A 24,124-nucleotide genomic window follows, 5' to 3' on the forward strand; every position below is an offset into this window, starting at 1 on the left:
TTTAGTTCATTCTTGTTGAATTGAACGGTTAAATTTTCTTCTTGACCTGAGGTTCAAGTTTTGATAATGGAAAAGAATGAATCAGCACTTAGAAGTAAAGATCCAGAATCCATACTAGTTGAAAAACATTCATCATCCACTAGATTGACCTTTCAACTTAATAATTGTTCCCCAACATTTAGTTAACTCTGTTGCTAGACAGAATCTAGCATATAACCCAATCAACATGTAATTACAATAAATGAGCCAGATTATTATAAAAAAACCATTTATATAACCAGAAGAAATCTACCAACAATTTAAGGGCATCAGAAATAGTAATAATGCATAAGATATTTGTTTATCACAGGTTTTAATCCACTAATATTGACTATGCAGTATGCACCAACAAGACAAAATTAGTAAACCTAATAATGTTGCAACATAATAATACATGACAGCATGAAACAATTTAATGGAGCTACTAATCCTTTCTTGACCTCTTCCTCTTTGGTGGAACCTCAAGCAAATCATCATCGCCGTGGTTACCTTCATGTTCCTCCTCCCCACTCGCCTCCCGTCCAAAATCACCAGATTCTTCCTCCTCCTCAAAAAGGCAGTACTCAAGCTCCTCCTCAGAAATGAAACAGTATTTTCTCAAATCCTCCTAAAACATTTCATGTATAAGAGTAACTCAAATGCTTAAAACATAACAAAATGAAATTATACTTGCAGTATACTTTGACGATACAACAATGCAACATCACACTAGGTGTAGATGACTAAAATTTAATGGCAACTGTCTTTATTTTCATTCTCACTTAAAGAAGGTACTATGTAATGTAAGACATATTATTGAATTCTTTTAGAGGAAACTTTAAACTTGATTGTGTGCTATTGATTCAAAAACTCCAGTACTCCACACATCATAAGCCTGAATCGCTGAAAATTCAAGTAACAGATACTATGCCAATGAAGGACCTGGTCTATTATATAATGCACATCCCAAGTAAAAAGAATTGTAACTTTTCCCCATATTATGGTTGGCATTAATAGGACAACAAGAACAATCCTAATCATAAAATTCAATCAGATATTGAAATTGCTAACCTTCTTCTCCGGCGGGGCTGCTCCATCAAGAGGATTGAGCACCTGCCCAACAAAAAGGATTGTTCCACTCAAATCTTCTCGGATCAAGAAGAGGAAAGGGTGGTCTGCTACAAAATCTATACCAGTTGGAAAACAAAGTGTTTCCTCAAATCGTGAATCGGACGCTGCTGTAGCTTTAGTGCCTTGTTCATCTACCTCAATGGAAGCTTTGTGAAACATGCTTTTAACGTATACTCGTTTCGAAGGAGATTCCACCATTTTTGTAAAATCTGCATCCCATTGAGAGAAAGGCCAAACCACTCCAAGCTCTTTCAGCAAATTAGAAGCTTCAAGTGTAAGAGAAATCTTGAATTTTGGAATGTTGAACCTACATACTCGCACTTTTCTGCGAGGAAGCTTGCCTTTCAAGAAACCAGATTCTGAAGCCAACTTTTCAACTAAAGCTGGCAGTCCATCTTTTGCATTGGGAAGAAAAATGCACATAGAGAATCGGCGCTTTTTATCCCTACCTTGATTATACGAAAGACGGAGGACTTTAAAACCATCAAAAGTTCTAATATACTGCGTCTCCTTCTCACTGCTCATGAAGGGAACCTTGATTGAGGTATACCATTAAGGAGGTGAAAATCATAATCGAATGTACGTGAAGTATCAAACTTGTATTTCCACACACCCTTGAAGGAGAGTGCATTTGCATAGACAAGCCTGGTTAACTTATCTACTGCTTTGGGAGGAAAAAGCTCTGTGATAAGGCCCTTGGTTTCTCTTTCAACCCATGAATTCACCTCATGGCACACTTGACCACCCTTTAAATCCACACCAAAATCAAACTTAATATTTTTTTTCATTAACATTTTAATAGAAGTTAAAAAAAAAGTTAAGAAGTTCCTGAAAATTAAGGGTATAGTACCTTGGTTTGAAAATCAACTGAAGACAGAGATGCCTTGTAATGAGTGGCCAGAAGTTGTTTAAAAGAATGGGAAAGCGAAACCGATTTATCAACCCACATTCCATTAACAAAAGACAGGAGATGTGAAGAAGGAGCAGCAGCGGAGACAAGATGAGAGAAGAAGGTGGTGAGATGGTCGATGGAGTCAGATCGGAGGAAGGAAAGAAGCTCATCGAGTGTGCTGCCTGCGGAACCAGCGGCCATGATGCTAAGAACAGCATGGAGGGACAAAGGTGAAAACATGAGGTTCTTGTCCTGATATTCTTGTTTTGAGAATAAATGCTTTGTGATGGTGAGGGCAACATCTGTTTGGCACCTCATTGATTTTCTGAGGTCCATTTACTTCAATTCAATGATTCAAAATCCTAAACAATAAACAATTAGTAGGGCAGAGATGAGGCGCGAAACAAATCTTAGCGTAACCAACTTCCAAATCTTCTTAATATTTTACTTTTGTGATATCAAATTAAAATCCAAACTTAAATAAAAGGTAAATATTCATATTTATAAATGAATTAAAATTAAAATTTGTTTATTGTAACAAACATTTTAAAAAAAAAATTATTTAAAAAATAACTATGTAAGTTATAAAATAAGAGAAAATCTTTTCCGATGTATAAAAAAAAAGAGAGAGAAAATAAGTGGATGTTAATGTTTTTTATTACCTGAAAATAATTTAAAAGAAGAATAGATTTCTTTTTGTTACACCAAAAAAATTAAGATTTTTAACTTGTACGATCTAATCCTAAAAGTCAATTAGTTGAAAAATATTTTGACATATCACATTCACGATTTAATTCATAAATTCAAATTATGAGAAACCCTTTTTTACTCTAGAGTGTATGGATTATGTTATGGACTAATTGAGTAATCACACTTGAAGAGATGAGATAAAATAAAATTTAACATATAAAAAGTGTCATATTTACTTAAAATTATGAAAGAATTGAGACACTTATTTGTCAGTAATATGCCATTAAGTTTTCATAATTCACATTTGGGTTAAGTATGTTTTAAACAATAGGCCATTAAGTTGTTGAATTGTGCAATAGCCATATATAAGAGGATCCTATTGGAAAGTTCCTTGAAATAAATTAAAAAAAGAAACCTAAGTAATTTTGTACCCCCGGAAATGTGAACTGCACTCTATGTGACACGGATTAGCAGAATAACCATGACAAATACACAAGTCATCACAAACATCACAAGCCAAGTTAAGCAAGAAGTCTTGGAACTCTCTGAGTATATTGCCGTTGCTCGCACATTGGCACGACCTGTGCTTGCCAAGCTATGCTCGATGGCCTTCTCCGTAGAATCAAGAATCTGCAAGCCAGCCATTATCAATTCATCAGGTTAACACCTCATCGTTCAAACTCCCAATTAAATGCGAGATAATTATCATGAAACACAAAATTCTGACAAATGAATCACCACCACTATACCACCGACACAATGCCGGTGTAGTCCTCCTATCCCACCCGCATAACTATCATCTCATACAACCTTCTAGTAGTTCAACAAGGAAGACTGAATTAAAATGAGACTCAGACCTTTTCAGTATTTTGTACAGACTGGCTCATCATGAGACTGCTCTCTTTGAGTTGTTTTGCCAACACCACCATCTCATCAGTCAAATCCTCTTGAAGCTTTCTATAGATTAAAAGATTGAGGAAAAATATAAAACTGAGAGAACAATGAAAGAACAAGTGATGTGCACAATAACAAAGCATTGAGAGAGCACACACAAATGATCTAACTAATACAATTAATGATCGAATACATTTGCAGACATAATTTAATAAAAATTGTGTATTGGTATCCAAATACTAGTGTTTCAGAAACAACCTGTAGATGAGTCAATGATGATCAAAATAAACTTCCAGCATACCATATTCAGTAACATGTTTCAATTGGTAAAGTTACCAACAATTATCCTGATTAATACCATACAACATCCATGCTTGCCCTTTAAAAAAATATACTTTGTTGTTCTAGCAAATTGACATAGGAACCTAAGGTTTGTAGGTTATGGACTCTTCACTACAGTAGTACTGAGTCACCATTATAAAAACTTCAAATAACAATTCAAGTAAACAGTACCTGTGCTTGTCAATGTGGGCATGTGCAGCAGTATCCAGCTTAACGGGTGATAGGTGATCAGTCTCAGCAGGCTCATGTGCTCTATCTTCAGTACTTGAAGCAGGTCTGTCCAGTGAATCAGATAAGTAACACTAAAGCAGCCCACAAAATACATTCAAAATAAGGAAGGCTAACTATAGCTTACACAGGCCTTCTTCTCAATCCAGACAGGGAAATCTGCCTTTTTAACTCAATGTCAGAAGGGTTTTCTTTAACAAGATTTCTTTCTGATTCCTCAGGTACTTGTATGTCAGGCTGTGTTAGAGCATTCAAGTGGTTAAATGACAATCAAAAAGTGCGCCTATTTAGCCAAAACTATAATGGAATATATGAAAAGGAAAAACAAAAAAAGCGAACAATTTTTCTACCTTATGGTGCCATTCCAACCAAGTAACAATAATTCAAGCCATTAAATGTTGATGTAGTTTATAACTCATAACTTTTCACATAAGATAGGGAATGTATTATGATATTCCCCATCACGTAATAAATCCTCCATGTTTGTTTGGTTGAGAAGGTGAAAAAAAAAAGGATGAAATTAAAATAATTTTGAATTTAAGTTATGATCCAAAGTGAGAATGTATTACAAACCCATAAGCAAGAGAGCTAACAATGACAAGCGAGAGAATCTGCAAAGGTTTAATCTCAATATAAAAAAGAGAGAAAAACACTTTAAAGGATTTTCCCTTCAACAATGGGTTCCCCATTTATTCCGGCTCTGCAATACTAACAATTCAGAATCCCTCTATTATTCCCTTTCCCCCCAATTTAAGGTAAAAGCTCCTGCTACATTCCCTTTAAACTGTCAAACCACCTAACAGTTTTAACAGCATTATTCTATCTAATTAATCTAGCTGCTTTGTCACACCAGTCACCTCTGCTGGTGTTGTTTTATTCTTTTCTCCTGTGTCATATCAAAATAATTATATTTATATTTCCATCATTTTTTGTTTTAGGGTGAATACCAAGCAAGTGTAAATTGTTTTTCACCATAAGATTTCCACCTTACCCCTATCCACCTGCTTAAACACGCACACCCTCCCTCTGTAAATCAATTTGTACAATTTTTAATTTTATAAATTTCATATATTGTATCAAACATAAAACAAGTACCAATAACCTTGACTTGGAACAACTTTGATGGCTTATGAATATATATATATATATATATATATATATAGATACATACACATATATATATACATATATATCTGGCTATATAATTTGCTTCCCACTTAAGAAGCAATTATCAACTTGGAGCAAGCTATAATAAGATTTGCAAAGTTATGCTGTGAAATAAATATTAGTAAAGTTATTTAATGACGAAAATGGGTATTTCTTTGGGTTCCTATAAAACATACAACAGTTTGCCATACATAATTGTACCCTACATGGTATAAAGATCCTTTTACATTTCAATATCTCCCCAAGATAAAATAGTTAATAAATACATACCTCACTGTTAACCAACTTGCAAGCAATGGCTTCAATCTTCTCTGAATAATCATTCAAAATAGCCTTTGAAATCCTGCATGAATGAATTTGGATTTATACACAAACAAATGAATGCACAGATATTCAGTTGAGAAACATATCAAAGGAAACAGGAATATAACAGCTTTAATTAATAAGTTACAAAAGAGAAGAAGGTCATGAATTATCAATGACCAAGGGATAGAAGAAGCATATAGTATCAAGTATCAAGTCAGATTACTTTAAAGAAAAATAATACTTTCTACAAGTCCAAGATCCCATCTTATGTACAATGTGAGTCATAATTTCAGGGAAACTCAGTGTAATACTAAAATAAGTCCATTCTTCCAGTAAGCTGGGCCTGTAAGTATTGTCTGAATATAAGGATTTAGGACCATTGCTGTGATAGAATACTAGGAGATTTGTTATGTTAGGAATGATTTTGAGCTGGGCTTATACTTAATGCTCTATACTTTCTTGACCAAGAATATTATTATAAGTAAGAGCGTTAGTTTTGTGTTTTATATTACAACAGCATGATTATTCAAAATTCTCTCTTTTCTTGTTTCCATCTTATACCTAAGAATTTACCAAGTATTAACTTCTAACATTGAGAAAGAAAACCTCACCCTAACTAATAGTAGCAGATCTTGAGGGGGAAAATTGGGACGGCCATTTTGTTGTGATAATGTTTGGGGTAAAGTATGTCCGTTTTTCTTTTAAGTATTTCTATTCTACGAAATTTCCTAAATAATGGAGGTGGCCATGGCTCCACTCAAACCCTATGAAGACTAGTCCTCTGCTATTTAAGGTATATAAAATTAAGGGTAACATTTGCAAGTTCTAAAATTAGCACATTACTGGGTTGTGATTTATAAACAACAATGAGTTATGGAGCCTCGCTTATAACTCCTTGATATCTGTGTGTCAAATTGCAAATAAAGAGACATACAATACCTTGGTAAGCCTTCTGGTGTCTTCTCTTCAGCCAATTGTTCCAACTGTTCACGCAACGTAGCAACATACTGCATAATCAACAAAAGATTAAGCCTTTCTTTTCCAGAGTTAAAAAAAAAAAACTAAATAAATCATACAAGTCAATAAAATCAGAAAAATATTATAAGTTAACAAAGATCAACATATAACCCTGATCACTCCAAAATAAATAGTCAAGACTTATCCTTAGACTTACATGTACAAGTTTTGCCTGGTTTTGCTGCTGAGGAGCAGCCGCAAGCAACCTCTTCAAATTTACTTCTGTTTTACTGATACCCATTCCTGCATTGTTTAGCAATTTCATGAATAATTCATTAATCAAACATAACAAGGCAAAGAAACAAAACTTAATAACCCGGTGCTAAAAAGCTCCCTCCATGGCAGGATCAAAGTAAATCCCCACTATGGGTCAATTTTAGGCAGTCTTACCTTGTATTTGCAAGAGACTAATTTCATTACTTGAACTCGTGAGCTCCTAGTCACACTGCATCAACTCCAGCTGCATCAATGTTCCCCTTCAAACCAAACATATTAAACAGGAAAAGAAAATATCAATATCATATGTTATCAATATCATATGCCAACCAGGAGTTCCATGATCAGATTTTTCATTGGTTTCCTCCGTGATAATATCAATCCGAACACCAGAAATCTCTCTGGAACCCCTCGCCCTCCCTCACTTTCTTACCCAAAAGTTGCTCGCCACTATCAATTTATGCCTCTAAAATCTAAATCCCTCACTTCATTTTATGCCTCTGAACACTATCATTCTATAATTCTATTTCTATCAATCTAATTTCTAAACCATTAAAACTAACATTGCACAAAAACACATCTGCAAAGTGTAAACCCATTTCTCTACAAAACATCAAAATTCAAAACCAAACTCAATTAAACCATCACATATTCACATTCATTAAATAAGAAAGAAAGAAACCTTGACTCCTTGAGACTTGACTAGTCTGTGCAGTCGTGCAGATTCCCAAGTCCCAACGCTGGCTCGTGAGATACAGAGATTGAGAGGCGCGCGGGCGCGCAGCGGTGATGGCGTGGCGTGGCGGGGTGGTGGACTGCTCCCACACGCTTGACGGCTAGACCTAATGAGATGTGAGGGGCGTGAAATTCTGAGAGTGCGAGAGAAAGAGTGGTGAGGGGCGTGAAATGTGAGAGAGAGAGAGAGGTGTATGTATGTGGGGTCTTGGGTGCAAATTAATTTTTTCAAGGGGTTAAAAAAAAAGTAATACAAGGAGGTATGTAGAAAAAAAAATTCAGGGGGTTCAACTGAACCCTCTCACTCCTATGTGGGTCCGCCCTTGCATATGTTATCAGTAAGATTTATCCAGTAAAAATCATACAGATTATAACAGCATTATAAGTGATGAATAATGGCATCTGATTAATGAAATTGCCAACCTAATACTTGACTTCAGATTTAACACAACCATCAGGTCAAACAATTAAGCAATTAATCATGAAAACATGTCAAGCACATTTACAAGGTACACATCGAATTTCGAAAGTAGTAGAATTATCCTCCACAATACACTAACTTCACTAGTTGATCTTCAAACTTAACTGAAATAATAAGAACAAAATCTACGAACTAGTTAATCAGTAATTCTTCAATCTTCCAGTGCTAATCTAGATTTTTCAACAACATCCCAACAATCAACGAGTTTTGACATTCTAAGAGAAGTGAAAATAGGGAATGGCGATACACGAAAAGAGCCAGAGCAGGAACGAACATATCAGGAGAAAAGATCCAAATACATACCACGGGTCGACAGTCCTGTGCGCGGAGGACGGCGAGGTCTGCGCGGTGGACGGCAGAGTGTGGTAACGATCGAAAGAGCAGAGGTAGTCCCACCGAGAGGCAAGACCCTGCGGAGGAGAGACGAGTTACGAGTGTCAAGCGTTAGACTGGTCATGGGTCGGGTTCGGGTGAAATATACCGGGTTTGAACGGGCTTCAATCAAGCATATTCACCACCGATTCCGCCCATGGTATGATTACGAGTCTGTCGATTTGGGTAAAACGGGTTAGCGGGTGGCTTCGGTGGGTTGGGGCGGTTTGAGCTCAGAAAGAAAAAAAAAAAAAAAAGAGAAAATTAAGAAGGAAAACCAATATAGAAGATGGCAAGATCAAAGAAAAAATAACCTAAAAACATAGAGAATGCGAAGAATACATGAAGAAAAATACACAGAAGTTTAACAAAAAATTACAGAGAAAGATCAAGTTGCTCCAATCACTGAAGCATGGAAAAAATACAACAAAAGATTCATATATATTTCCAGCCTTTCCTTGGTTCACCAGTAAGCCCCTTTTACTGCAGCTTGAAAACGCCAAAGTTAACTTGTCGAGATATATAATTGAATTTCTCCGCTGGAGGCCTATTTCACAAAGCATTCCTATGCTTGGTTGGTGTGGGACTTGCAAAGAAAGATGAGAGAGCTGTAAAGGAAGGGTCTTGCAAGGGAAAGGAATTGTGTGTTCTTGTTGATTGAATGGGAAAGGGACAAGGAGAGAGGTTGAAGGCTTTGAAGCAATGAAGCTTCTGGATTTGATGAGAGACTTTTTGACAGCTAGCTTGCAATAGGCTCTGTCATGAGTCACGTGAGTGACTGAGGTACTGAACAGCTAAGTAAAGAGGGCTACTATTAGGTGGTTTTAGCATTGTTTTACTTACTTTTACAGTCGGGTGCGGGTCCCGGCAGAATTTTTTTATCAAACCTGCACCCGCCCGTTTCAATCCGTGTCTAACTGAAGTCACTCACCGTTAAACCCGCAAACCCGTAGAAGCCGACCCGTGAGACCAAAATAGGCCTCGGGTTGTTCGGGCCCAGGTCGATATGGTTTTCTTGCTCAGCCCTATCAAGCGTTGTGAAAGTGGGTAATTTGGAAAACGTAACATTATGTTATGTTTGGTTGCCAAGGCAATATAATAGGAAGAAAATGAGCGGAAAATTGATTTTTATTTTTTTGGATTATTTGCTTGGGTCACCTGCTCCATTAACTATGCAATAGAGATCGATGTATATTTAATGAAAGTAGATTATTAGAGAGATAACGAGTGAAGTGTTCCAGTCGCCTTTTAAGCCATAAGCCCCGATTACGTTGCACTTGACCCACAAGGGTGACCAGCGTGACTTGGTTTAGGAATGAGTTACTCCGATCTAATTGGTAGAGTGCCCGAGCGGCCTCACGAAGGGCCGAGAGAAACATCTAGGGCACGACGACACCAAGTCAAGAATGCGCTCGGAAGCTCCATTTAAGGACTTCTCTTACACTTATAGAGACTCCAAACATGGACGTCGAGTCTATAAATACAAGTTTTATCGTTCATTTACGTAACAGATTATTTACTTTTAGTATTTCTTGAGTTCTTCTAAGATTCATGGTTTTTTTTGCTCATTCATTGACTTAATTAAGCGTATGAGTGTTCTCTACATGTACTCTCTCTACACTCAAGACCAGCATCACCACATTCTCAGACCGGTCACGGTAAAGCTCCGCTGCTAGTACCGAAAAAGCAACAATCCTAATTTCGGGAAGAACAAGAAGAGAAATAAAGTGATAAATGTGATATGTAATCTGACCAGAAGAGAGATAGAGTGAAAAAAGGTGTCAAAGGTATATGCATTGTTTTGTGGTACATGCATGTATCGTTATTGTTAATCATGGGGTTGAAGGTTCGACTATCGCGGTACGAGAATGATGGATATTTCACGATCAATTATTTATCGATTGATGTGAGTACTTGGAACAAGAGATTAGCGACTTTTGTCCGGTGTCGCTACCTAATTATGCTAAAAAAATTGATTTGCTTGGGGGAAAATATAGAAAAAAAGAGTAAAATATATAGTTTTGAGTTTTGACACACTTAGAATGTTTTAACAAAATGAAATAATGTAGTTTTGACATGAAATCACACAAGGATTTATCAAAGAGTGTATAATAAGACACACATTATACTGAGAATCCTTTGCAATGTGTGATGTCGGTTTAAGGATTGTCGTGGAAGGCTCTTGTTCTTTGGTGTTGGGTTTGTAGGCTCACTGGCTTCTGGTTTGTTGAGTTCTAGTTGGTGTTGGTTTTATTTTTGGCTTTGTTACATCTTGTCTCTATGTATTGGGTTGAAGTACCCCTTGTACTTCACTATCAATACAATTTGGCTTATCAAAAAAAAGAAACATTATACTGAGAATAATAATCTATTGACACGTTACCTATATTATACCAAAAGTGAAATAAAAGAAAAAAAGATAAATAAGTGATAAGATATGTTTTTTTTTTATTTGATAGATTTTTTTTTTCTAGGAAGGTTTTTGTTTTTTTGTGATATAGAAAACGCAAATACTATCTTCCGATGTATCAAGAAAACGCAAATACTTATGAATTCAATCTCATATATATTTTTACTTTAAAAAATCTCATATATATTTTTATCAAAATAAAAAAAAAATCAAGATGTTACACCTACTTCAATTAAATATTCAAGTAGTATTTCTCCCCTCTAGAATCCATCCAATCGCAAGTTTTTATTTTGGAGCGTACATGGGACATGAAAACAAAACAAGTAACCAAATCGACACACACACACGTGACTCAGTTCTTACATTGATTTCATCACTGATTCATCGAAATCTTCAGCTGAATCTGGATAGATCTTGAACTGATCAATCTGGAGAAGACACAACGAAATCCAAGGGAATTAATCATTAAAGATGTACGTAGATCACGCATTCTCGATCAGAGATGAGGACATCATGGTGGAGTCATCGTACACGGCGAGTGACAATGCACCCATCAAGGAGATCGCTCTCGCTGTTGCTCTTCTCTTCTTCAGAATCCTTGGCATCATTATCGGTTCTCTCATGGCCTACAACCACGTCGGCGACGACAATGCTCACGGTAATTACTTTCCAAATAATAGATACCATATTAGCAACTATATACTTAATAAACCAGAGGATTTAATTGTTCTGTTTTTTGTTTATTTGAATGATGGATAGGTCTGTTCTTTGCCATACTGGGAATGATGTTGTTCATACCGGGTTTCTATTATACACGGATTGCATATTATGCTTACAAAGGATACCAAGGCTTCTCTTTCTCTAACATACCTCCTGTATAGCTAGCTAGCTGCCTTATGTATAGGGTTTTTCTTATTTCTATGGCCCTTTTGTTTTCTTTTTTGTTTTGTCTGTGACAATTATATAATATTGCATGCAGTTGATTTGAATAAAAAAGTATATACAAATTACAGCTGTTGAGATTTCATTGTGTTTAGCAGAATCAATTTTCCTACTCTTAAATCTTTTTATTGTTTGCATTAGTGGATTTTGATAGCTTACTTTGCTCTGTAATGTCACTTATCTAAATGAGCATCCCATCCAAGCCTTTTTCCCCTTATCACAGGCTTATGTATTCTGAGTAATAGAAGTGTTTGATTCTGTCACTATGTGGGATGCATGTGCAGATAGTAACAGGCTGTAATCATTGTCTAAGATCTTCAATTCTTCCTCAAGACTGGTTAGCAAGATCCTTTTGTGGTCATACTGATATATAGGTACTTGGAGAGTTCGTTAGTAGGGGCTTAGCCTATAAGTAAAGAAGTGTGAGGAGGGTTTAGATGTCTCTTGGATCATTTAGGAAACTGGGACTTAAGATTAGGTAAAAAATCACAATGTAACTACACTTGTTAGGACTTAGGACCAAAGTTAGGAGGACTATGCTCCAAAAGTTTATTTACATTTCATTTGTTTTTGTGTTTCTTTCTAATTGTATATTGTATATTGGCTCCATTGTAGTAGTATATCTTTACTATGCATTTCTAACTATGGAATTATGTTAAAACGCTATATTTTCTTGCTTCTAAAAAAGTTTACTTGCATTTAGATTTAGATGTTGACACATCTAAATAAATGTTAGTTTGTGAACAAACAAAGATTCAATGTAAATCACATTACATTTTTCTCTACTAATATTGACCATCTCAGTCTCGGATTATTTCTTGAAGACACACAATTATTATCATTTTTTTTGCCAACAAAATATCTCATAACCGACAACCATGAGACTAATTCTATCAAAACTTTAAGATCACATTAAGTGGATATACATCTTCCAATTAATACTATCCATACACATTGTCCATTAAAAATCGAACTTTTTTTTTTGAACATGAATTGAAATAATATTAAAAAGTGGGCATAGAAGCCAATAAGTCATCGTGAAGTAGAGGAAGGAGACCCGGAGGCCCCTCTTCGACCCAAACAACATCGTTAAGAGAGAATGCATGGTTGGCCATGAAATGAGCACAAACATTTCCCTCCCTACGAGTAAAAGAAAGATCAACATGATCAAAGAAACCACAAAGTTTAAAACAATCCTGAATAATCATAGTCAAATAAGAGTCTCCCTCACGCTGTCGCCATGCTTGGTGACGTTGCAATGAATCCACCTCGAATTGGACGCGCCTAAAACCAAGTTGTGTTGCCAAAGTCATCGCCCATCTCAAAGACAAAGCCTCTGCAATTGTAGCTGACAGTGCCACGACTGGAGAAAAAGAAGTTGCGGCCATGATGAGGCCATCTTTGTGCCTCGCGACCATACCAAAACTTGCAAGTTTGTCCCTCCCAAGCGCTGCATCGGTGTTCACCTTGATGAGCCCAGGTGCAGGTCGTACCCATGAAGCCGTCCCGCGAGAACGCATGGCTACTGGAGCTATCCCCATGGCTGGAGGCGCACGAAGAGCACGGGCACGATCCAAGATTGAGTCCCAAGCGTCCGTCGTGCCCTCGAACATCAGCTTGTTCCTTGATTTCCACAAGGAATAAATTAGTTCCTGTGAGAAAGAAGTGACATGATCATCATGTAACAGAAGCACCTCAGCTATGAACTCATGGAAGGGAAGAGCACCATTAATTCTCAGTCCCAAATCAGATGCAAACCTGTAAGCTTTGGCCACTGGGCAACGAAGGAAAACATGCTCGATAGATTCATCCTCTTCCTTACACCGCATGCACGATGGGTCAACATCCAAACCCCGTTTCCGCAGCGCGCCATGGACCGGCAAGGCCCCATTGCAGGCCCTCCAAACCAGCTCCTTGCACCTTGGCAAGCACGAGCTCTTCCAAAGCTCCTTCCAAAAATCAGCGCTAAACCGAATAGTGAAGGATGCCTCAGAGAGGTGTTGAGATACCTTGCCTCGCAGGAACTCATAACCAGATTTCTATTCGGCTGGTTCGGGAGATGGAAAACATTAAAAATCGAACTTTAAATTTTAAGAAGTTTAGACTATCTAATTGTGCTAGACCTAGGCTATGTTTGACATGTCATTTCAGCTAGCTTATAGCTTATTTGACTAGCTTAAAAGCTCTATAAAAGTGTTTGGTGGAGCTTAAAGCTTAAAGCTTATAGGTTATTAAATATATTCTCATTTTTATCCTTATTATTTTATTAAAATTCCACCTTTAGCCTTTTATGTTTTTACCAAACCTATTTACTTATCAGTTATCACACCTGTCTCATATGCACACCGTTCCCATACACAAATAATTACTACTTTGGAATAAAACAAATAATTTTATATTACAAATTACAAATTATTTGTTTTATTCTATTTAATTTAATAAAAATATAGAAAATTAAATAAGTAAAAATTAATATTATATTTTTATGATGATAAATAACTTGAGTGAAATTAAAATATTTATAATAATTTCAATATTAATATCATATAGGTATTAACGTGAAAATAAAGTAATGTGAAATATAAAAAGAATTATATAAGTATATCCTTTTATGTCATTTTACAATTTCAGCTTGTTCAACAACTAGTTTTACCAAACACTTTTGTTTCAATTATGTAGTTTTTCAGCTTTCAGCTATCAGCTTTTAGCTAGCTTATCAGCTTTCAGCTAGCTTTTCAGCTTTCAGCTAGCTTATAAGCTGAACGTGTCAAACATAGCCCTAGTTGATAATTATTTTCAACGTTTGTCTATTAGGTTCTAACAAGGGATAACTTCTTTTTTTAAAGTAAGAAGGAAGGGATAACCATTATCAATATACTTACTAAAGAATAAAAACTAAATTTTTTATCTACCATTTTCATAAGATTTCTGAAAATAAAAAATAAAAGGTGTAATAAAAAAGGTGATGCTTTTATAATTAAAGTTGACTTAGGGGGGCATTGGATATCCGAGTTTGCAGTTTCTTTGGGGGTTAGTGATGCAATTTTGGCGGAGGTGCAAGCTCTTTATGACAGCTTGAGTCATGTTTGAGGTTTGGGTTTCCGTAGGATGGTGTGTTTCTCAGATTGTGCAAAATTGGTTGAGATGGTGACGAGGATGCGGGATGTGAGTCAGTTTTGGCATAGATACATGATTCAACAGATCCGCAAGCTTCTTCAACGCAATTGGCACGCTTCTGTGTGTCATATCCCTCATAAGCGAAACATGGTGGCGGATGCTTTAATTGCAGCTGGCGGGTGTGGAGATTGCCTCTGCCGCATGCCGTGTCCTTGCTATGTCAGGACGTGCTTGTCTAGTTTGTTATGATTAGTTGTTTTTTCTTGTATCCAAAAATAAAAATTAAAGTTGACTTATGTATGTAACCCAAAAATATTAAGGTTGACTGAGAGAAAATCAAACTTGACCCTAATTTATGCCATATTTTCATAATGAATGGGTGGGTTGTGGTTCATGTAGAAATGCTGGCAGTGTAGGTGTAAGCCAAGCACGCGTTCATCAGAATGGAGAAGAATCACGCCGGCGGCGGTAAGCGGAAACGGAAACCCTCCTCCGGCGACCCTTACCTTCACGTTCAACTCTCCGACGTCAATGGCATCTTCGCTCTGCTACTGTCATCCCTCTCCAACCTCCACCAACCCCACTCTCTTCCCTTCATCAACAAATGCTTATTCAAACTCCACCCCTCTCTTCTTCTCTCCCAATCCTCACTCTCACCCATCCTCGCTCTGCTTCCATCCCTCCTTGCCTCCACAAATTCCCAAATCGCGCGCCGCGTCGCAGATATCATCGGCGCCGCCTCTCTTGCTTCGCTCGACCTCAACGAAGAAATCGCATCCGATTGTGAAACCGTCAAGGGGTTAATCTCGCTGCTGGAGAATCCTAACAGGAAGGTTCTGTTCTCCGCCTGCAATGCGGTCCTGGACTTGGCAACTACCACTCTTGCACAACAGCAACTTCTCAATCTTTCTGCCTTGGAGAAACTCATGTAAGCATTTACATAAACATTCATTGAATTTAACCATCCATGATTTTTTTGTTTCTAAGTAGCGTGACATTGAAATTTATCACTATGGCCCCATTTGGGAAAACAGCTTAACTAAGCGCGACCATAAGCAACTTATGACATTAGCGCTTATTCATAAGCTATTTTAAATAATTTATTAAAACAAATTGAAAATAAGCTATATATAAGCATAACCTCTTTTTCATAATCTATCCTGAGTAGCTTATGAAAATAAGCTCAAAACAGCTTATGTCCTACCAAACACTTGCACAAGCGCTTATGCTATCAGATAAGCTCAAATAAGCTCTCCTAGACGGGGCCTATGTGGGAAAGAAAAAAACTGGGAATTGAAAGTTTAATTTATGTGAATTATTAGTTGAATATAGGATGGATGGCTAAACAATTGACATTACTTAGGTTTGTGTTTCTTCAGATTTTTACGGGTGTGAAATCCGTGTGTTTATGGTCTGAGGGCGATGAGAGCTTTCACTCTTTCAAGATTGGGATTAGGGAAGATGAATTATCAGTGGTTATTCTCAGTGCAACTGTTGTTCTTATCAATGCCTGTGAAGTTGAGCAGCTAAAAAATGTCCCTAGAAGCCTTTCTGAACCAGTGCTGTGTCTTTTTAAAGAGATAAGGGCAAGGGTAAGTGATCGCGTGGTGGACGGAGATGCTGAGAAATCTGGTGAAGAAGGACGTCTTTATAAAAGCAACATTGGAGTTAGTAACCTTGCAGAAAGCATCTTTAGGCTTTCCATTGATGCTTCTCAACTTACTGTCTCGTTGCCATTTGAAGTTGTTCAGAGAGGTCTTTTTGGGAGTGATTTTGAAGATTTTATGTCAAATTACTGGGAAGTTTCGCCTTTTCTTCTATCAAGGGAATTAAAGGATCTAAATATGGATGATATGTTCAGCCCATTTATACAATCTTTGGGGTGGAATGGGAGTGTTCCTTCCCTTCTTTCCTCGATACTCAAAGGTCTAGTGTCTTGTTTTCCTATTGCTTCCGATGAGCAAAACATCCTCAATTTTTTGAATGAGGTGAAAGATAGATTGGGTTGTCCTTTGATCTACCAGCAGGATATACGGGTTGTGAAAACAGAGAGCCAAACAGGAAAAGAGATGCATTACTTTCAGGACTTTCATCCTGGCTGCACTAAAGAGCCTCTGTATTTGACTGTTGATGATGTCTTAAAGTGTGGGCAAGCATATGAAGAGGGATATACAGTTGCCCTGCGTGGTCTGGAGTTTCGCTATCAGAGCATTGCTGCTATTACAGATACATTAGCACTTATGTTTGGCCAACCTTCAGTAGGTGCCAATTGGTACTTAACACCACCTAATTCTCAGGGTCTGGCTTGTCACTTTGATGATCACTGTGTACTTGTGTGCCAGATTTTCGGTTCCAAGCAGTGGACTGTATTTCCTCGAACCAGTCAGCTATTACCTCGTTTATATGATAATCTATGTGGTTCTAATATTGACTGTACGAAATCTGGTAGAAGAGAGTTCTTTCTCAGGGAGGGTGATGTATTATATATTCCCAGGGGTTTTCCTCATGAAGCATGCACAAACTCTGGTGTTGGTGATGGTTCAACTCAGTTTTCGTTGCACCTTACACTTAGTATTGAGGTTGAACCTCCTTTTGAGTAAGTAATGGTTAACTCCAACTATTTTTTTTATTGATTATAAGCTTTAATTGCGATGTTTTGGTGGGTTTTAAAGATTCCTCTTGTTCTCTTACAGTAAAAACTTTATCAAGTCTATTATGACCCTTTGTCTTATTTGTTCTTTGCTCTTGTAAGTTCTATAATTCTATTAAACCTTATTTTCATGATGTAATGAAAATGATAATGTTTGGTAAGATGCTGTGCAGTAAGGTCAAATCTGAACCTGTCTCTTTCTCTCTTATTCTATTATTGGAATGCACTCATGGTAGGAAGAAAATCATTGATAAACTAGATCATTTTTCATGTTTCATAAGGCTTAGACTTTCTGTTACCGTGCTATAATACATGGTGCATATGCACTATTTATAAGTAGAACAGAACTTTAAAATTAATAGTTGTATGTATGGATTGGGTAAGTCTCACCCTCTCTCAGCCTGTTGGATACAAGTATGCAAAATCAAGTTCTATTGAATTGATTTTGGGTTTTATGGCTCTTACTTCTTTATTGTGCAATAACTGAGTAGTTGTTGAAATAGAATGACTGTGTAAACTTAAAAAGAAAAGACAGATAGTTTACAACAATTTGAGTAGAGCGGTAGAGCCTGAAATTTTAAAGAGAAATCCTTCATAAAGAACAATGGAGAAGACCCAAGAGAATACATTAGCAAAACCTTAGTTCAAAGCTTATACTGAAGATATTTCTGGGTCCTTTTTTTTATGTTAAAGCAAAATGCTTTTATTAGCAAAAGTATAAATTCTGTTTTGTGCGTAAATTGTTAATGTTTGAACAGGCTACTGGTATTGCATATAATAATTAGATGGTATACGCTTAGTTCATCAAGCAGTTATGTATAGATCCACCAGAGGAAGGAGGCTGATGCCAGAAATTAGTAGTTTCATTAAGTGGCTTGTGGCCAATCACTAGTGCGTGTCTTGATCTTCCATTGTCAGTGAATGGCAAAGAAACATGTGGTCAGTGGCTGAAAATAAAAATAAGGATAGCCTTGCTGAGGATTGTGGATCTCATGGAATGCTTGAATTTGGTTTGGAAGTACTGCTTTTCCAAATAGAAAGTCATGAAGGAGAATCTCACCAAACATAGGATGGGGAAAATTTGAAAAACCCTTCAGAAACTTTTGCTAGGAAAGAAATAAATCTTAGTCTTGGAGTTTCCTTTTAAGCCTTTTGCAGCTTCCCCTATCTGGCGTGACTTTTGCTTTTCTCCTTTTTTTCTTGACACTGCATTTTTTTTTTTTTTTTGCATTTAGTATGTTATTGCTACATTGTAGCTTAGTTCAATGTATTATGATGTTAAAATCCTATGTATTGCCAATTTAGGGCCTACTAGTTTTGATGCTACAAAGGAAATGACTCCTATGCAATCTTTCATGCTTATGAATGAAGTTGGTCTCTAAACTATCGAATATGATATATATGAATGCAGTTAATTTATGTTCTCAATCCTAAGAATGATCAATTATGTGATACAACTTATGATTTTATCAATACTTCGTACTTGATAATATCATTATTATACATTTCATTGGAAAATTAAGAAAGCTGTCCTGTAAATGAAGAGCATTGTCTACATTACGCCTTTGGCAATCCTACAGTCTACTGTCATTGGCAAACATGACAATTTTCAAAATTCTGAATCAATGAACTGCAATGCTAATGACTGTGTATTGATGTTCTCATTCCTGTCCAGTCAAACCCCTTTGACTAATTGGCACTTGTAGGTAATAAGTCCTTCAGTCTATGAACAATGGTCATAAGCACGGGTGGGCCCATGATCATGAGAGGGGACAGTTGCACCCAAATAATGAGATTTCCCTAGCTCTAATCAAATCTACAGTAACGTGATTATAAATATTAAATATTCATACTGTTTATACTCCCAAATAAGCACTGTGGCTTGCCTCTGACCATAAGTTTTATTAGTTGGTTATCAAATAATCATGGGAGTATGGGACCGCCCATTGATTGAACCAGTAATACCTCCAGAGTTTGGTTTGTTGTAACATCTTAAAATAGTGCTCCTGACAACATCATGTAACTCCTTTGCAATTATTTCTCAGATTTTTCATTATTATAAGAATTATGAATACATTTGTTTTTTTTTTTAGTTATATTTCCTTCAAGTTGAGCATGTATAGGTCTATTATATTGATAAAAAAATTATTTGATAAATGTTGTTTTCAGAGCAGAAAACTGAACAATGCATGTGGAATGACCCACACTAAAATCAATTATTGAAATTAGACAAGTGTGTCTACAGGACAAAGGGGCAAGGTTTTAGACCCATGTCTTTGGAAAGCTGATTCATGGACCAGTTTTTATAGGATTCAGTGTAATAATGATGATGCCTATGTCAATTATTACCCGATTGATTAGGATGAGTATAAAAATTTCACCCATGCATCTGTTTGTCCTCATGCCTACATGAAGAGAGACTGAAGCTTGAATTTGCTGTTTGGTTCATGGGAGATGTCATCAGTCATAACTAGGTTTTTCTATTTGGGCAGATTATATAATCATTAGGTCTTCCTGTTAACTTATGATTTTTTTTTTCGTTTTGAATATCCTTTTCTGTTGATTGTATGTGATTGGTAGATTGTAAATTTCATTTTTTTCTTTGGTCCAGATTGTAAGTTATATTTGACCTCATATCGATAATTCTACCCTCAAATGAGTGAGTTAACTGAAGAGACTTTAAGAACTATAGGAGCGTACAGTGTGTTAATGGACCAACTGACATCTGCAAATGAAAGACTGCACTTGCTGCTTAGATTTTATGATATTGTACCCATGTTTAAATAACTTGTTATCTTTGTTGATTTAAATGACTGGGTTTCGCTTATTATGTGTATATATCATTAAGCACAGATTGTAGGTTATATTTGACCTCATATCGATAATTCTACCTGCAATTGAGTGAATTAACTGAAGAGACTTTAAGAACTATAGGAGTGTACAATGTGTTAATGGACCAACTGATATCTGCAAATGAAAGACTGCACTTGCTGCTTAGAGTTTATGATATTGTAGCACTTGAATTTGATAAATAATTATTGTATTTCATTGATAATACTTGACTTGACTACAATATATATAGACTAACAAAGAGATAAAGAGAAACTAAATCTATCTAATCCTATCTCTATTTAAATAGATATCATCTCTATTTAAATAGATACTAATCTAAAATACATAAACAAATCTTAACTATATCTCTATGAGATAAGACTAATAATAAACTAAATCTTAATAGATATTCAACACTCCCTCTCAAGCTAAAGCTTACTTAGCTTTAAGCTTGTAACAAATCGAACCCAAGAAGAAAATTATCTTAATAGATATCCCTTATTAATGACGGGCTTGGCAAATCTCTGAATTGAATAACCTTTCAAACTTTTAGTAAATCCATGGCGGCAAGAGACAACTTCTCATACTTGAAATTGAATAATCTTTCGAACTTCTGCTAAATCCATGGGCACGATAAAGACAACTTCTCATACTTGATATGGCTGAAATTGATGCAAGACAAAAACCAATTCTTCTGGAGTGTCGTAGGGTAGCTGAGCCAGCAAACAAGGGCGAAAAACCAGCAACAATACGCCCGAAAACAAAACAAAGCTGAAGCAACAACTCACCAACAACAACCAAACAGAAATAAAACATACTTGAAGTCAATCGATTGATGGCTTATAAGACAAACAATGGTGTCAACTTTGACACAGACAACTCTCAAACATTAGAGAGTGGGCCAACGCAACTCGCAGCTGAAGCCCTAAAACCAGAAAACCAAACAGGGTCAGCGCAACCTGCAGCTGAAGCCCTAAAACCAGAAAACCAAACAATCGAGACAAAACAAACGAAGGTGACACTGTCACCTCCAAAACCAAACCAAACCAAATTGCATAAAGTCAGCCAAGATCATTGTAATAAGAGCATCTCGAACCATGAGACGCAAACTAAGATCTCAAACAGCGAGAAACATCGCAGATGAGTAAACACAGCAGACTCACGAACCAAACTAGAAGAGTTGGACCGGACGATCACCACGGTGGCGGCACAACACCTCAAAACAGAGCCAAACAATAAAATCCTTTACACCGGAGATCTAAACAATGCAACCCTTCACCAAACAAACGAATTACCATTGCCAATTGCCAAGGAGAAGAATTTCAATTCTTGCAATCACATGCAACATTCAAAGACTATCAATAGTGTAGCAGCGCAATACAATTAGATCCAACCAAACACTTCTTCAATACAACCTCCACCAAACCAGCAACAAAGGGTAACGATTGTCGAAGGTGTTGATTGTGGTCTTTATTAGGATATTTAGCAATATCCAACACTTCCCCTCAAGCTAGAGCATATATGTCATATGCATAGCTTGTAACAAATATAATTAAGATATTTCCAGATCTTCCCCTCAAGCTAGAGCATATATGTCATATGCATAGCTTGCAACAAATATAATTAACTTGCGGAGAAAAGCTACTGCTGCCAAACACAATGTCAATGCGGTAATCAGAAATTGTAGAGACTTGAAATTGCCCTTCACTGCTTACTCCCAACAAGTAGGTAAAGACTTTGCCCTTTCACACAGCAGAAAAAAGAGAGTGAATCTGCGAAATCTGAAATTGCTCAAACTGTTGCATCAAGGAAATCTCAACCTTGTCATGAACCAGAATTGTAATGATGTTGGTCGAACACTTCATCACTGTGAACACATTAATTTATGAAAAACTGATTTTGATCGCCACAAATGTAATGATCTTTTTGTGATTTCTATACTGAAAATTCAGTATATGAATTGGCAAAGAAGGAAATTGACGAAGAAATCATAGGAGAATCACAAGATGAAGGGCATTAGTAGTGTTCTTTTCCATCAAAACTTCAATACCACTGCTGTTGATGAAATAGAAAGGAAAGCTCCAACAAAAACCTCTTCTGAAGCTTTACCACCACATAACGATAAAGTAAGTCCACACATGCACATAAATAGAAAAATCTGAAGTAGGCATCCAAGAACAACAAACAATACTCTGGATCTGGGCAAAAGGACCCCTGAAACAGCACCAGGAGGGGTAGACGACCTTGTCTGTGCAATTGCGACGGCGAAAGGATGCTTGGAGGGTGGCGCGAGTGTAACTCACTCGCTGAGAAGAAGACGGCGCGTGGAAGGACATTGATAGTGGCTGAACATTACTAGGGTTCCAAGACAAAGGGGACCATAATCAGAAAGAAACGAGGCCGTAAGAAAACGGCTAGAACTAACAAGCGGAAGCAAAGTACGAAAAATAAATCCAGAAAGATTTGGAAAGTCACCATGAGGGGGCTCACGGGGGAGGAGCCCCCTCACAGCGGTAGGATCGAAACTTGCGCTCTGATACCAACTTGAATTTGATAAATAATTATTGTATTTCATTGATAATACTTGACTTGACTACAATATATATATACTAACAAAGAGATAAAGAGAAACTAAATCTATCTAATCCTATCTCTATTTAAATAGATATCATCTCTATTTAAATAGATACTAATCTAAAATACATAAACAAATCTTAACTATATCTCTATGAGATAAGACTAATAATAAACTAAATCTTAATAGATATTCAACAGTAGCCATGTTTAAATAACTTGTTATCTTTGTTGATTTAAATGACTGGGTTTCGCTTATTATGTGTATATATCATTAAGCACAGGTGGGAAGGAGTAGCTCATTTTGCACTTCGTTGCTGGAATGAAAACCAGAAAAGGCCATGTTATGATGACTTGAACTCTTTGTCTCAAAAACTTGATCTTGTCTCTGTGAATCTGTTACATCTTGCCATTGGGATCATTAGCAATTCTGATCCTAGCTTTCGAAAAGCATGCTTGACTGCTGCAGTCTCCTTGCCACCAGGTGTTTATAATAGGCTTGTTCAGAATCAGAGAAACACTTTCCTCCACGTAATTGATAAAATTCATACTGAATCAAGATTCTTGGAAGTGTTAAGTTGCATAGAGGTTGCAATTCGGAATAATGAAGATCCATTTCGTCAAATCCGATGGCTCTGGGCTATGGAAAACGAGACCAGCAGTGGACACAACACTAATAAATCTTTTATGATTGAAGATCAACTCTCTTTGTGTGCCCAACACAAGGACAAATTGGAAGCTGCTTTTTTGAATGTGAAGTCCAGGTTTTGTAGTGAGGTGGTATTTGAGGATGTTGTAACTAGTCACAGGATGCTGCTTCAGAAGTATAGAAAAACTAGAAGGCAATATATAAATGGAATGGTTTCACTTCATGATAAATTGTAATACTACTATTTTGTTTTGCTTTAAATTTCATTGCTTGGGTGAGATGAATTATATTCTTCTAGTGGAATGCCTGACATCAGCAGCGTCTTAGCTGCCAACTCATCAGGTCAGTACGCTTCTGCAAGCTACCGCTTAGAAGTTATACATGGATGTAGTAAACTACATAAGCAATGAAAATGAATTATGCAATCTGCTTTAGTATATTTAAGAAAAATTCCCACACAA

At 36.6% G+C, this 24,124-nt stretch overlaps 3 protein-coding genes and 1 pseudogene across 3 annotated transcripts; 2 read left to right on the top strand and 2 right to left on the bottom strand.

The window, feature by feature from the left end:
• Positions 1 to 463: 463 nt before the first annotated feature.
• On the bottom strand, positions 464 to 2,604 carry LOC130713226 (serpin-ZX-like; annotated as a pseudogene).
• Positions 2,605 to 2,986: 382 nt separating this feature from the next.
• LOC130715055 (uncharacterized) lies at positions 2,987 to 7,816 on the bottom strand. The gene is made up of 9 exons (XM_057565048.1): positions 7,584 to 7,816; positions 7,076 to 7,161; positions 6,843 to 6,928; positions 6,608 to 6,675; positions 5,633 to 5,705; positions 4,323 to 4,432; positions 4,139 to 4,243; positions 3,589 to 3,688; positions 2,987 to 3,361 (listed from the first exon to the last, which is right to left on the bottom strand). The coding sequence occupies exons 3-9, from the start codon at positions 6,924 to 6,926 to the stop codon at positions 3,185 to 3,187; spliced, it is 717 nt and encodes a 238-aa protein (XP_057421031.1). The 5' UTR covers positions 6,927 to 6,928; positions 7,076 to 7,161; positions 7,584 to 7,816; the 3' UTR covers positions 2,987 to 3,184.
• Positions 7,817 to 11,370: 3,554 nt separating this feature from the next.
• Positions 11,371 to 11,780, top strand: LOC130713227 (uncharacterized). The gene is made up of 2 exons (XM_057563014.1): positions 11,371 to 11,557; positions 11,659 to 11,780. Exons 1-2 carry the CDS (start codon positions 11,371 to 11,373, stop codon positions 11,778 to 11,780), a joined length of 309 nt encoding a protein of 102 aa, XP_057418997.1.
• Positions 11,781 to 15,320: 3,540 nt separating this feature from the next.
• LOC130713746 (uncharacterized) lies at positions 15,321 to 24,088 on the top strand. The gene is made up of 3 exons (XM_057563539.1): positions 15,321 to 15,886; positions 16,322 to 17,554; positions 23,299 to 24,088. The coding sequence occupies exons 1-3, from the start codon at positions 15,402 to 15,404 to the stop codon at positions 23,897 to 23,899; spliced, it is 2,319 nt and encodes a 772-aa protein (XP_057419522.1). The 5' UTR covers positions 15,321 to 15,401; the 3' UTR covers positions 23,900 to 24,088.
• The last annotated feature ends 36 nt before the right edge of the window (positions 24,089 to 24,124 follow it).

The sequence above is a fragment of the Lotus japonicus genome, chromosome 4 (genome assembly GCF_012489685.1).
Source record: "Lotus japonicus ecotype B-129 chromosome 4, LjGifu_v1.2".
In the NCBI taxonomy this organism is placed as follows: domain Eukaryota; kingdom Viridiplantae; phylum Streptophyta; class Magnoliopsida; order Fabales; family Fabaceae; genus Lotus; species Lotus japonicus.